The 14,474-nt window shown below is 57.6% G+C and overlaps 6 protein-coding genes across 6 annotated transcripts; 3 read left to right on the top strand and 3 right to left on the bottom strand.

The window, feature by feature from the left end:
* Positions 1 to 206: 206 nt before the first annotated feature.
* On the bottom strand, positions 207 to 1,823 carry BO86DRAFT_450539 (FAD-dependent oxidoreductase; the record flags this gene model as incomplete). The annotated part of the gene is made up of 8 exons (XM_025676803.1): positions 207 to 298; positions 352 to 552; positions 606 to 797; positions 846 to 1,098; positions 1,157 to 1,342; positions 1,391 to 1,465; positions 1,526 to 1,651; positions 1,712 to 1,823. Coding segments are annotated over 8 exons (1,237 nt in total), but the record flags the coding sequence as incomplete, so codon positions are not given.
* A 597-nt stretch (positions 1,824 to 2,420) lies between these two features.
* BO86DRAFT_439312 (SGNH/GDSL hydrolase family protein) lies at positions 2,421 to 3,640 on the bottom strand (the record flags this gene model as incomplete). Its single annotated transcript, XM_025676157.1, has 3 exons — positions 2,421 to 2,724; positions 2,777 to 3,400; positions 3,470 to 3,640. 3 exons carry the CDS (start codon positions 3,638 to 3,640, stop codon positions 2,494 to 2,496), a joined length of 1,026 nt encoding a protein of 341 aa, XP_025523997.1. The 3' UTR covers positions 2,421 to 2,493.
* A 589-nt stretch (positions 3,641 to 4,229) lies between these two features.
* Positions 4,230 to 5,828, top strand: BO86DRAFT_439317 (glycoside hydrolase family 140 protein; the record flags this gene model as incomplete). The annotated part of the gene is made up of 2 exons (XM_025676158.1): positions 4,230 to 5,264; positions 5,340 to 5,828. Coding segments are annotated over 2 exons (1,524 nt in total), but the record flags the coding sequence as incomplete, so codon positions are not given.
* A 1,949-nt stretch (positions 5,829 to 7,777) lies between these two features.
* bgt2 (GPI-anchored beta-1,3-endoglucanase EglC) lies at positions 7,778 to 9,913 on the top strand. Its single transcript, XM_025672729.1, has 2 exons — positions 7,778 to 8,106; positions 8,166 to 9,913. Exons 1-2 carry the CDS (start codon positions 7,909 to 7,911, stop codon positions 9,483 to 9,485), a joined length of 1,518 nt encoding a protein of 505 aa, XP_025523999.1. The 5' UTR covers positions 7,778 to 7,908; the 3' UTR covers positions 9,486 to 9,913.
* BO86DRAFT_382413 (phosphogluconate dehydrogenase) lies at positions 9,754 to 10,895 on the bottom strand (the record flags this gene model as incomplete). The annotated part of the gene is made up of 2 exons (XM_025670811.1): positions 9,754 to 10,723; positions 10,786 to 10,895. 2 exons carry the CDS (start codon positions 10,893 to 10,895, stop codon positions 9,754 to 9,756), a joined length of 1,080 nt encoding a protein of 359 aa, XP_025524000.1.
* A 1,206-nt stretch (positions 10,896 to 12,101) lies between these two features.
* Positions 12,102 to 14,445, top strand: BO86DRAFT_197417 (efflux pump antibiotic resistance protein). The gene has a single exon (XM_025666715.1). It carries the CDS (start codon positions 12,340 to 12,342, stop codon positions 14,185 to 14,187), a length of 1,848 nt encoding a protein of 615 aa, XP_025524001.1. The 5' UTR covers positions 12,102 to 12,339; the 3' UTR covers positions 14,188 to 14,445.
* The last annotated feature ends 29 nt before the right edge of the window (positions 14,446 to 14,474 follow it).

The raw sequence follows: 14,474 nt of genomic DNA on the forward strand, positions 1-14,474 counted from the left end.
ATCAAAGAATTAGCTCGCTCCGAATGAGATCTCCAGCATACGGACATGGGTTTATAGGGCCCGTGACAGAGGAGATGGGTCCATCTGTTGCCACCCAGCCGAAACTTGAATTGAGGTGCCAACATAGGCGTATTCAACCTAGCACCATTTCGTACAATCAATATCTTGCAACAATGCTATCAAACTGGATATATCTATAGATCCCTTTACTCCTGCTTGGACATCTCGAGCAGTGCTGCGGAGCTTTTGACTTCGTTGTGTGAAAAGCAGATTCCCATGAATTTGACCATCTCCGCAGCTATCGATATCATGAGCAAAGCGTCTTGTGCCCTGGACTGGACTGGATCTTACCGGACATTCTCCGGGCCGTGGTGTCGTTTTCATCCACGCCATTCATGCGAGTATAATCCAGGACAAGCTCGACACGGGACCGCCGGGCTTCCTCGTACAATGCCAGACGGGCAGGGATGTCTTCCGTGCGAGTACCAGCTGGTAGTAAGACCGCGAGGGAAACGGCATCCTCGATGGCCATAGCGCCACCCTGGCCCATATCTGCTTGGCTTTTAGCGTACTGTGCTCGACCGGGGAGAATCTCTGTCACGCACAAGGCTGGAAGGGATGGGCCGCATCTCCGAGTAGAGCTGACCGACCTCTCACCCATGTCGGAAGGGGTTTCATGTCGAAGAGCTCCCAGACTTTGAGGTTGTCGTCGGCCCTGCCCACGAGTTCCTTGACTGCGGGCCCGAAGTTAGAGAACCCGGACGCGAGTGCATCTTTGCTTCCGACCGCTTGCCAGCCTATTTACCAGGTTAGGATGTTGGATTTGAATCGAGAGTGGTGCTTACCTTCGCCAAGCCCGCCCGCCTCGGCCGTTGGGAGGAACGCGCAGAGATTGAACACGTTGTTGTTGGAGCAGGGATATGCCACCAAGCGTCGATCGTCCCTTGCCCATTCGATGAAGACACCAGGCTCCTGGACAATATCTTTGGTCGCGGCCAATTGGCGCAAGTCATCGGTGGACAGAAGCCAGCGGAAGCAGGACTTGCCCGCCGGGAAGGGAGCAGGTGGTTGTTGTCCTATCTCGTGGCGGACGATGGACTATCGCGTGGGTTAAGGTGTCTTCATCTCATGTTCCCACTTCACTCGGGATACGTACGTGAAGACCATCAGCCCCAAGCAGCAGATCGCCCTCGAGCTTTTCTCCATTGTCTAGGGTGACCGAAGGGCGCTCACTCTCCACGTCAATCCCGACAATCCTACAGCCCATGTGCAGAGTGGCTGTCTGCAAGGCTCGCTGCTTGAGATAATTGTGGAGGTCGACTCGGTGCACGAGGTACCATTCCTGACGATTTAGCACCTAATTCTCGAGTGCTAATGGTGCTCAACTCACTGCTTGCCACATGTGTCGAATGCCATCGAAGTCCTTCTTATACTTCAGATCGCCCAGGTGATCATACCGATGAATCTAGCCGACGAGTGAGCATCTATCCCATTCTGCCACACCAGCGGAAGGCCAAGTGCATACCTGTTCCAAGAGTGTGCCTCCAAAATCCCTGGGGTCGATGTCCAGCCAATTCAGCAAGGCAGTGCAGTTGGGTGGCACATGGATCGCAGCGCCAGCCTCGCGTGAGAACTTGGACTTTTCCACAATCTGGGACGCTCAGCACACACACCTCATGGGGTTTCGGCTATGTCATCAAAGTATACACACCACCACATGATGCCCTTGTTTGCCCAGCGCAATGGCGGCAGTCAGGCCCGCAATCCCAGCCCCGACGATCAACACCTGCAACGGTCGGGGTTCTTGGCTCGCGACGGTCATTGTGATTTTCTATGCTGCCTCACTCATCTGCTGTCGACTTCCGAGGACATTTTAACCATGCATCGGTGAAGCGACCATTCCTCTCTCGGTGACTGGGTCTCGGGGAATTCCCTCGGAGATAAGACGGGATCCGACGGATCAGAGTGGGCTCATCCAAGTAGTCTACTGAGTAGCAGTCTATCCGCAAAGGTCGATAGAATATGTCGATCACTGCCCGGTGTTTCATTGTAAGTCTGTAAGCTCAATGGGATTGTGATCTGGAATTAAGGTGGAGAATGCGCCGGGGGCTGGACGGGGCGATTCGACTTGCAAGATGCTCTCCGTCAGGACCCTTTTTTACCTATCGACTACACTGGTGAGAAAGGCGTACAAAATCCCTCCATATGTCATCCCACTCTAATCCTGTATAGTGCATGCATACTGGCAGAGTCTACTATTGCATTTGTATCTGGCTCTTGTACTGGTTGCTCCCTTCCGGCCCGGGCCGCTCGGAAGGTATGGATGGGGACGACGCAAAAGGGGAAGGTTATTTCTTCTTCAAAGCCCTCCTTTGCCCCGCTCAACCTCATATCGTATCTGTCTGAACGGACTAACTGGACAACTACTACGAGTTCCTGTGCAGAAGTATAGGTAAAGGCTCACGCTTGCAGTATTCCGCGCTATCCAACAGTCTAGCTTCTCCAATACTTGGCCCATTTACTCTGTCCCTTGACCACATTCACAAATTCCCGCGCAATGATGCGATCCGTCTGCTCGGACGGATGGAGGTCGTTCCACCACATATAGCTGTCCCGGACCGCACTCGAGCTGCAGGCGGAGCTACATCGATAGATCGAACTGGTCACGTTGAGCGGCGCCGTGCCGTTCAGGTACTGGGACGGGTTCTCCCAGATATCCGTCGTCTGCGTGATATGTCAGCCTGCATCAATCACTTCTCAACTGAGCCACCCTTACCAGAGCATGCGTATCATAGAGCGCAAAGCTACTCTGCGGATACCGCTTGGCGATCTGCACCTCGTACGGCGTCTGATAGTTGAACACCGCGTTCACCAGCGTCGAGTACTGGCGCATCTTCTCGCTCGACTGCGTGATGTTCGCGTCGTACGTAGACTTGTCCGTCCAGTACTCCCCCGTGGGGAGGCCCCCGTTCTGCGGGGTGGCGTATTCCGGGGCCAGCTCGAGGGCGACGAGGTTCATCAGCACGAAGTTGCGGGCGCCAGCAGCGTGTAGCCGGTCGAGTTGGGCATACACGCATTCGGTGAAGTAGGTCAACGCCATGCCGGCGGGCTGCACCTCGGTGAGGAAGCTGCCGGGCCCCAGGTCGTTGGTGCCGATCCAGATTGCGTAGACCGTCTCGGCGGGTCGGTTGATGAGAGCGGTCTGGCCGGTGGTCTTGTTGACATACTCATTATCGGCGAGGAACTTGGGCAGTTGGTCCTGTTTCACCCCATTGCGCGAGGAATCGGCCTCCACGGAGTCGCAGACTGCGCCCGCGACGGCGTAGTCGTAGAGGTTGATCCCCGTGTACTGCTGGACGTAACTTGGCCATGCGCGGCCCCCGTCCCATTCGTCTGTTGACTGTTGTGGTTCTGATTGTGAGTGGCTGTCCTTGGGCTGCAGCAATGATAGAGAAGCATCCATTCATACCTGCGCTGCCACTGGCGGGATATACGAATAGACGCCGTCATCGGTGTAGCTGTCACCGAAGATCACCAGCGACGAGAACTTCTTCAACAGTGCCTGTGATCGCCGCGACGGTGCGCAGACTACAGGGCTGGTGGTCAGGGCTAGAACGAGCACCCCAAGCGCAGACTTCATCGCGTTGGATAGGTGTCTGCGTTTTGGATGTGAGTATTTCTTGGGAGCCATGTCTGATAGACAGGGTGTGCCCCGGTAGTATTTTAACCGACTAAAAGCCCGCAACGGCCGTTTCCCCGGCCATTGATGCGGGGAGATTCATAACGCTTGGTTTGTATGGTTGGTGGAGATTCTTGTGAGGCGGTCTAACGATCATGCAGGGGATATATTGAGCAGGTTCAAATAGGCTGATTGAGAGCGAGAGAGGGAGACTGGCATGATGTCAGTGCAGAACTCCTCGCGTACCGGCCGTGCCCTAATGAGATTCCTCAGATTGCGGGGTAGTTGGATTTAGCCGGAGCACGGAATACAAGACTCAGTACACAGTCCGGTACAGCATGTTGCAGCATGTCTCCAGCAATTCGCAATTGGTGGGAATTTTACCTTGCACATGCTTGTCTCGCTGCGGAGAGACTGTAACATTGTGTAATGTTCTGATGCGGTCATTCTGCATTGCGCAGCAGTCCCAATGGTCGAAAAGCGGAGATTTCCCCAAGTCGACGGCCACACCGTCGCTGCAATGACTGCCATAATCAAGATACCATAACTCATCATGCTCAGAGTTGTCCTTCTCTACTTCGCTGTTCACATCATACACGCCGTGGTGGCATGGCAAATTCCCAGTGACTACGCCATCGCCCCCTCCCCGGACGGCCGCTTTCTGCAGCAGTCCACAGGCGAGCCATTCTTCTGGCAGGCCGACACCGCGTGGCTACTGTTCCATCGGCTCAACTACAGCGAGGCGGAGACCTACCTGACCGACCGCGCACGCAAGGGATTCACCGTCGTTCTCGCCGTGGGCTTCACCCAGGAAGGGATCACCAGCCCCAACCGCAATGGCGACCTGACGTTCATCGACGAAGATGTGACGCGACCGAACGAGGCGTACTGGGCCTATATCGACTCAATCGTCGCACTGGCATGGAGCAACGGCATCCGCATCTGTCTGGTGCCCGCGTGGGGGAAGTTCGTGCATGGGAGCGACAACTCCGCCAGCGTTCTCAATTCAACGACCGCAGCCCCCTTCGGCCACTTCATCGGCCAGCGGTACCCCTACCTCCCCAAGACCCTCGTGGCCGACACCAACCCCTACTGGCAGAACAAGACCGCCGTCAAGGCGGACTACCTCCGAGGCGGAGTCTCCCCGGCCCCTGAAGTGGTGGACTGGTCACCCGTTTACGACGCATTAGCTGAGGGGATCGTGGCCGGCGAGCGACAAGCTATCTCAACGGTATCATCATCCTCAGCAGCAGAGAAATGGCAACCTCTCATGACCATCCACCCCACCAACCAATGGTTCACTGGCGGTCCCATTGCCCTGGCGCACGCCTTCTTCGGGAACCGCAGCTGGCTCACGCTGGACACCAGCCAGTCCGGCCACACGGACTACGCGCCCAACCCTCCGATCCCGTGGTGGAACTGTCGGCGGGGCTGGGAGCCCGTCGAGCGCATGTACGCGGCGGGGAACTTCTCTACGCGACCGGTCCTCGACAATGAGGCGCACTACGAACATCGGTATAATGACGGGAATCCCGACTCGTTCTACTGGAATGCCAGCGACGTGCGCATCGGGAGCTGGCAGGCGGTTAGTCGGCCTACCCCTTGCTTCCTGTCCCTATTCCCTATGACTGTTACTTGTAAGATACTGACCACAAAATAGGTCTTCTCCGGTGCGGCAGGCCTAACCTACGGAGCCAACGCAGTTCAACAAATGGCGATCCCCGGATTATACGCCTCGGATGGGAGTGGACCGGGCGACGACTGGGCGCAGGACCTCGTTCTCCCGGGGTCCAGTCAGATGCAGTGGATCCAGAAGGTGGTGATGGATCGGGGCAAGGACAGCTATTTCCGACGCGTGCCGGGGCAGAATCTGCTGGTCGGGGATGTGGGCGCGGATGATGCTAGGGTCACAGCGACCAAAGATGGTGGCGGGGACTGGATCCTGGTGTATACGCCTACGGGCAAGGAGTTCCGGGTTGAGACCGGGGGGTTGAACTCGTGTCAAGTGCATGCGAGTTGGTTTGATCCGTTGGATGGGACGTATACCTCGTTTGATTATACGCAGTGTGGGCAGGATTCGGTGCGAACGTTTACGCCGCCGCTTGGACAGGGGCATGTGGATTGGGTTTTGGTGCTGGAGGGGCTTTGATTGCGAGTGGTGGTGCGAGGGGCGTGAGTAGAGGAGATTTGTCTCCTTTGTTTGCTAAATGAGCTTCTCGAGGTATAGAAGCATGTCTGATATCTGTCAACCATACTACCTGACAGGTGGGGATACATATGCCGGCACAATATATATGCTGTATACTTCAGTGCTGCAGAGAGCGCTCACAGAAGCACTGGCCGATTGCGGAGGGGCAAACCTTCAAGGTTGGGGGATGAGCGAGTGGTTCTTGCCACAGCACAGTACTCCGTACATTCACATCCCCAATTGAACCTCGGGTTGGCTGCTGACAAACCACGGATCGCGCAAGAAAAGCCTGACTGCTGAGTCATTCTGCCAGGCAACGCGTCGACCGCCTTTGTCTACCCACTTCTCTTCAAGCGGTGGGGTCCGATTGGCTTGTACTGTGGCGTGTGTGGCGCATCTTTGCTCCCAGGGGGGGCAAAACCATGGAAATGAGGGGAATCTATGAATAGACCGCTAAGACATGTCTCTGAGATGACCTCAATAGCACAACCGTTCAAGGTTTGTCGGCCCCGCGGGCTTACGTAGAACTGCCCAGCTTGAATATAAGATTAAGGTGATGCTTGAGCATTGTGTGGTTCAGATCGGTTTGCCAGGACTGATACGACTGCGGGCGCTGTGTATAGCCTCTGTGACTACCTGATCACGGGGTACGACAAACTGTATAAAGAGTGAGCAATTTAAGCACCGCCTCGACACGGCAGCCCCCCGTCGCCCGACTTGCCCGGCGTGCACGTGACCCCCGGGTCCATGCATTCCCCCTCCCCTGATCTAGTGTCAATAGTGGCCGACCATTGTTCATCTCCAGATGCTGATGCTAATAATATTTATCGAAGATGGAGGTCTAGATGGGTAGCTAGCATGGAGGATGGGCAAAGGTCCAGAGTCCAGACGGGGGACTTTATTTAGCACAGGTGATGAACCGATGCGATGCGATGATAACTTTACTGCTCACCACGCGACGAATCAAGACAAACAAGAGGAAAGCTGCACGACTCGACCGTCAAGTTATTCTACGATTGACGTCAGTCATGAGCATAACCGGCCGACTTGCCTTGACTCTTTGAGAGGTGGACGAGTACTCATAAGTCAGGGGAGTGATCGATCATCGGAGCGGGTAAGACGCCTGCCAGCTGGAGGTAAAGATCGCCGGTGGTGGGCAAGCCACCGTGCGTTGTTGGCGTTCCAGAATTAGACCCAGTGAAATTGGACGGTACCTGCAGCAGGATGATGACTTGTATCGAGCAAACTAGTCAGGGGAAATGAAGAGACAGGAGAGATGTGCGACCGGGAGATGGACGGTAGTACAGTACAGGTAGAAAAAAGATTCGAGAACCCAGTCAAGAACCCCTGGAGAATGGACCAGATTGTTTGGTGCAATCATGAATTAATTAATTTAATTAATCTTCAATTGATCAGGGGCAGGCGAGACAGACAGCCAGAAGAGAGAGAGAGAGAGAGACATGGATGGACAGCAGGAGGGTCGTCATCTCCGGACCACCACCCACCACCCAGTCAGCCAACCCTCATTTGCGGCTGTGGCTCCACGGGGGAGACTTGTCACTCAGTCTTGGGACGGACTGATTATTGGGTAGACAGTCCCACTGGGATCCACCGGCAATGAAGATTCCAGGGCCAACAGGCACAATTAATCCCTCATTGGGTGTGTAGGGTGCTATTCTCAGTGGTGTGTGGCCCCGTTGGAGCGGGACTAGGGCTGTTAGGCCTTTCACTTGTTGCCAGTCTTACTGTAAGTTACTGAGTGCTCCGTTCTAGACCCAAGTAATTCACCCAAGGGCATTGCTTTCTCCCGCTCTTTGTCGTTGCCGTGGGTTCTTTTATCTATCTGTCTGTCCCTGCCCTTCTTTTGCAACTTTCTCCATCTCTCCATCTCTCCATCCCCCATCCTCTTCCCCCCCCCTCTCTTGATCATTTTTTGAACGTGGACTTGTCATTCTTTTCCAATTCCCGTTCCTTGCAGTCACTCCCTCTTTACGACTTTTAACTCACCTTCGTCAATCTCTATCACACTACCACCATCACCATGCACTACACCACTTTGGCTGCCATGGCCCTCGCGGCCTCCACTGCCGAGGCTGTCTCCCAGGGTTTCAACTACGGCAACAAGAAGGCCGACGAGAGCTCCATGTTCCAGGCCGACTTCGAGGCCTCCTTCAAGACTGCTAAGGGTCTGGTTGGCACTGACGGTGGCTTCACCAGCGCTCGTCTCTACACCATGATCGTAGGTCTCCTCCAGTGCTTGACTTGCAAGGAACAAACTAACCCCACTCCCCCGCACAGCAAGCCTACAGCACCAACACCCCCATCGAGGCCATCCCCGCTGCCATCGCCCAAGACACCTCCCTCCTCCTCGGTCTGTGGACCTCCGGTGGTGGCATGGCCAACGAGCTCGCCGCCCTCAAGTCCGCCATCTCTCAGTACGGTGAGGACTTCACCAAGCTGGTCGTCGGTATCTCCGTCGGCAGCGAGGATCTCTACCGCAACTCCGTCGAGGGTGTTGAGGCTGACGCCGGTGTCGGTGTCAACCCCGACGAGCTCGTCGAGTACATCCAGCAGGTCCGCGACCTGATCGCCGGCACCGGACTGGCGGATGTCCCTATCGGCCACGTCGACACCTGGGACTCCTGGACCAACACCTCCAACGCGGCGGTCATTGAGGCCGTCGACTGGCTCGGTTTCGACGGCTACCCGTTCTGGCAGTCGACTTTCGAGAACGACATCAGCAACGCCAAGCAGCTCTTCCTCGACTCGTGGGAGAAGACCAAGGCTGTTGCCGGCAGCAAGGAGGTCTGGATGACCGAGACTGGATGGCCCGTCAGCGGTGACTCTGAGGGTGATGCGGTTGCCAGCGCCGCCAACGCCAAGATCTACTGGGACGAAGTTGGTTGCCCTCTGTTCGGCAACACCAACACCTGGTGGTACATCCTCCAGGACACCGACGGTGCCACCCCCAACCCTAGCTTCGGGGTTGTTGGCAGCACCCTGAGCACCACTCCTCTGTACGACCTGTCTTGCAAGAACTCTACTTCCTCCGCCACCTCGACTGCTTCTTCGTCTTCTGCCTCTGCCACCGCTTTCTCTGGTAAGACTACTGGCTCTTCCAGCTCCGGCTCCGGCTCCAGCTCCGGCTCCGGTTCTTCCGCCTCTGGCTCTGGCTCCTCTGCTTCCGGCTCTGGCTCCTCTGGCTCCTCTGGCTCCTCCGGCTCCGGCTCCGGTGCCTCTGCTTCCGGCTCTGGTTCCAGCTCTGGCTCCAGCTCTGGCTCCAGCTCTGGCTCCAGCTCTGGCTCCAGCTCCGGCTCTGGCTCCGTCTCTGGCAGCTGGGGTGGCCGCAACGGCACCTGGGGCAGCCACGGCAACGGCACTTACCCCGGCTTCCGCCCCTCCGCCAGCTCCGGTCTGACCCCCTCCGCCAGCGCTGCTGCGGGTAGCTCCGGTTCCTCCAGCTCCAGCTCCGGCTCCGGCTCCGGCTCTGGCTCCAGCACCGGCACCTCCGCTGCCGCCGCTTCCTCCTCCGGCCTCTTCACCGGTGGCTCCGGCCGTGTCCTCCCCGGCTCTCTCCTCGGTGCCGTTGTCGGCATCCTCGCCCTGGCTGTCTTGTAAATTTAGCTTAGCTCAGCGATGAAGGAATGAGGGGGTTGTTCGCCGCAGTATGCAGTATAGACCGTTTTTCTCTTCGTGTACACTTTTAGGACGTTCGTTTAATTCAATGATGCCGGTTGTATGTCGACTGTCTCCAGTATAGTACAATGCACGCACGAATTGATCATTCTTGGCTGAATCACGAGTACCAGTAAACAATGTGCCTCTCACTGGACTGGACGATGAGTCTTCTCCCATCCGACTTCGACAGATACAGAAACCACCGAAATCACGACTCCGTCTTTCTTGCCTTGAGACTCCCCTGTAAACAGCCCACCACATCCTCCACCGTCTTCCCGCGCTGTCTCAGCTCCCCAGCCTTCTGCTTCTCCAGCCCCAGCACCGGATCCGCCGCCACAGCCTGATACACCTCGGCGACCCCATTAAACCTGTTACTGTCAGCACACCGATTCCCTCTGGCCCACAGAACCAACAAAAGCGAAACATACACATCCGGCCCAAACCCGGCCCCCTCCTGCATCGTCCGCCCGATCTCGCGCATCTCCTCCACCCACCGATACGCCTTGGACGGCATGCCCACCACGCCGCGCTCCGCCATCCCCAGCGCCGCGGGCTTATACTCCCCGAGCAGGCCGCGCAGCTCGGGCAGCACCCCGAACCCCTCGGCGGTGGTGAAGGACTCGATGGCCAGCGCGGTGAAGCCCTTGGTCAGGGCGGCGAAGCACATCTTCAGGGCGGCGGCGGTGCCGATCTCGGGCGAGACGTGTCGCATGTTCAGGACGGCGGCGAGGGGGGCGTCCGGGAGGGCATCGGGGCCGGAGACCACCAGGGCTGGCTTTTTCCACTCCCCGTCTTCCGCGGCTTTTTGACCCTCGGTTTCAGGCGTGGGGGTGCCATTCGGAGGCTTCCGATCATGATGTGCATGCTTGGTGAAATGCGGCGGGGACCCGATGATTCCCCCCGACAGAAAGCGGAGATCGTCCGGTCGGGCGGTGGTGCGGAAGAGCTGGGCCAATTCCCGGGCAGTAGCCGGGGAGACGGCGTTGAGGTCGAGGATGTACAAGGGGCTGTCGCGCACGAGGTGTCGGACACTGGCGGCGGCGATGATGCGTTCGGCGGTGGGCAGGGCTTCGGCGGGCGGGACAATGGAGAGCAGCACGTCGCTTTCGTCGATGAGGTTCTGCAGGGAGGGCCGCAGTTCGATGTCGGCCAGCCAGGCGCGGTGTTGGGTGGATTCACTGCGTGGATGGAGGGGAGGTGAGATACAGATCGGAGGGCGGGGTTTGTTGATAGACTCTACCTCCGGTCGGCGGCGTAGGTTAGCACGCGGTAGTGGTGGGCGCGGAGGAGTTGGGCGATGCCAAAGCCCATCTCGCCGATGGAGAGGATGCCGATTGCTTCGAAGGGCATGGTTGGTTTGGTGGTGGTGGTGGATGTCGAGGGTGGAGTTGGTGAAGATGATGATGAAGGTGAGATGACGGAGAGAGAGGGGAGGGAGAAGGTGAGATGAAGCGGGGATGGCGGGGGAGGGGAGTTGATCAGCAAGGAATGTGAATGTGATGGCGACTGCAACTGCAACTGCAACTGTGATAAGAAGGATTACAGGATCAGGATTGGATTGGACTGGAATGTCATGGGTTAGACACGCTAGACCTTCGTTGGCTTATATACTCCGGTCGGTCTGTATACTCGAGATATCCAGCTATGGTCAATTTACTCTTTCTTGTGACAGAAGCAGGTTTCAGATAATCAGACAACTCCTCGTCATCCTCACTGATATGCGCAATGGGCTGACATTCCCTCGTATCTACAGACCTTGTGCCCTCGGCCATCGGCCTCCCTCCTCGCCGGTCGGCATCGGCTCACTCTGCCACGGTCGGGTTTGCCGGTTGCATGACCGATTTCCAAATCCTGACCCGGTGATGGTCAGCTTGCTGATTCGGACCGGATGTCTCGTCCGAGAGATAGTAGACTGCGTGGAATGCCGATGGGGGTGGTGATGAAGGTCGAGTTAGGGCAATGGAGTCGGGCCGACGGGAGAAGTGGATGTGGATGTAGCCTTAAGCGTCTTGATACATACAGTACTCATGTAGGTCCAGCCACCCCAAGTCCGATTTGATACGAATTGACTGCTGAGTATCCCTCGACGGACGCTCTAACTTACGGTATTCCACACTAAGCTTGAAGGTAAGCCGAACACCCTAGATCGTCGGTCCCTTTTTGAGCAGGTCGGCGATCCTTAAGCTGCCTCTGCTGCCTCGCTGTCGATCGGGAGATCATTGCACGGCCTAGCTGTGGGTTTCGATCTGGTATGTCTCTTGCTTATCTGTGGTGTCTGACCGACTGACCCTCGAGCAGTGTATGTACATTTCTACACAGTAAGTCAATGCATACACCACAGCACCTTCAGGCATCTATCGTCATGCCCAAAAATCACCACTACACCCAACATCAACCGCACCCATCCTTCGACCCACGGGGCCTACAGTGGCAACCGCTTATCGACCAATGCCTCTGTTCAGGAAACCAGTTTCCGAGGGATCCAGCCCGTTGACTGATTTAAAGTCTGGTGTGTCCCAGGGCCCGTGGAGCCAACCGTGGGTGGAGGGATCCACCGGGTCTGGCGACGCGCAAACCACCGCAAGGGATCGATGCTTAGCTCTGCAAATTTCGAACCCTTAGCGTCAGGGTGGCCACCATGCGAAAAAGAATGAGCAATCCAGCTGGACAGCTGTGCAATGCCCCCGGACGATCTTTTCCGGAGCTCTCAACACCTATAAAACCCTCCTTGCTCAAACCACCCCTCTCAACATGACGGTGAAGTGAGAATCCACGCCAATCCCCATCCGCCACCATGCCACCTCCGTATCCCACCCCCGATCACTCGCAGCCCCCCAGTCCGGTCGAGGATAAGCCTGTATCGGGACTGTCATCAGCTGCCATGTCACGCCGCACCTCGTTCTCGGATTACCAACTCGGCGCTGGGAGCAGTCGCTTTGCGTCCACTCCGGCCACGGGGGCGCAAACCCCGGATCCTCTGCTGGGACCCAAAGTCGCCGTCCCCGCCGATGTGCTGAAGAAATTCCCCCAGACCATCACCCGGCCCCGCGAGGACAGCAGCGATGACGAGGACGCCATCGAGCTGTCGGCCACGGGGCCCCGATTCCGACGCCCCTCTGCGGCCGTGCACCCCGGCGACAACGTCTATGCCGACGAAGCCGGCTCACCACCCCCCGAGGCCACCAAGGCTGCTCGACAGGGAGTCCCTCCGGAGTTGTCCAGCTTTGGCGCCGAACTCCTGTTGATTGCCGTCTGCTCCGTGGGCCTGATGCTTTTCTCCTTCCTCCTGGGCGACATGCTGGCCCCGCAGATCCAGATCCGGACCGCCCTGGGCATCAGCAACACCGAACTGCCCTGGCTGGTGGGCGCCTTCAATGTGGCCAACGGCCTCTCCGTCGTTGTGTCCGGCTCGTTGACAGACCTCACGCCTCCTCGGCCGCTGATGGTGGGAGCGTTTGGCTGGCTGACGCTGTGGAACCTGATCGGGGCCTTCTCGCTCTCCCCCTCGCGCCGCATCCTCTTCTTCATCGTGCGCGCCATGCAGGGTCTGGCCATTGGGGTGCTGGTGTCTGGGAGCATGAGCATTCTCGGCCGCGTGTACAAGCCGGGCATCCGCAAGAACCGCGTCTTCAGCGCCATGGCCGCCTGTGCGCCCTTCGGGTTCTCCCTCGGAGCCATCCAGGGGGGTCTTCTCTTCCACCACCTCCCGTGGATCTTCGGCTCCAACGCCATGATCACCGGACTGTGTGCCGTGGCAGCCTTCTTCGCCATTCCCCCACTGCGTCCCGTGGCCGATGTGGCCGGCACCGAGGCCCCCTCGATCAAGCAATTCGACTACCTGGGGGCGGCCTTCGCCGTGGGCGGTTGCGTGTGCCTTCTCTTCGGCCTGACGCAGGGCGGAGTGACCAACTGGTCCCCGTACACGATCGCTCTGACAGTTCTGGGGATTGTGCTGCTGGTGGGGCTATTCGTCACCGAGCGCTACGTGGTGCGACCCCTGATCCCCAACCGGCTGTGGAGCACGAAAGGCTTCACCCCGCTGATGATCGCCTACTTCCTGGGGTTCGGGTCCTTCTTCGGCTGCTGGCAGTTCTACGCGATCCAGTTCTGGCTGCGCATCCAGCACGCGACACCCGTGGCCGTGGCGCTGTACCATATCCCCAACGCGCTGGTCGGGGTGTTTGCGACCTGGGTCGTCAGCCGCACGCTGCACCTGGTGCCAGGCCACTACATCTACACCATCTCCATGTTCGCCTTCACCCTGGGCCCGGCCTTCTTCCTCCCGCAAACCGCCAACACCATCTACTGGGCGCTCTCCTTCCCCGGCATCGCGCTGGTGACCTTCGGGCCCGATCTCGCCTTTGCGGCGGCCTCCATCTTCATTACCAGCAACGTGGCGCGCTCGTACCAGGGCAGCGCGGGCAGTCTGCTGGTGACGAACCAGAACCTCAGCTCGGCGATTCTGACCAGTGTGGCCGATGCGATCGGCACGCGCGTCGACCAGACCCCGGATGGGGATGTCGGGCTGCAGGGCTTGCGCGCCATCTGGTGGTTTGCGCTGGGGTGTCAACTGGTGGCGGCGTTGATCACGGTGACATGCGTGCGCATTCCCAAGGAGGAGGAGAAGGAGCATGTGACCTAGGTCGTAAGTGGGGATGATGATAATGAAGGAAAAGGGAAACGGGAAAAGGGCAAAGGGCAAAGTATAGATTGCATGTTTTCTTACGACTTATGATAATGATAATAGTCTGCTTGAAGCAATTGCTATGATGCTATGATGCTATCCTCTCCGACGATGTTGTCATCTTATCGCGGATCTTGATCCGGCGGGGTAATTGCATTCCCGGCCTTAATAAGAATCAGTTAATCACAATAAATAACCCCTCAGTTTCCCCTCCCCCAATTGTGTCATCACCCTGCGTGTTCACC

This window comes from Aspergillus japonicus (assembly GCF_003184785.1).
Source record: "Aspergillus japonicus CBS 114.51 unplaced genomic scaffold BO86scaffold_62, whole genome shotgun sequence".
Taxonomy (NCBI): Eukaryota; Fungi; Ascomycota; class Eurotiomycetes; order Eurotiales; family Aspergillaceae; genus Aspergillus; species Aspergillus japonicus.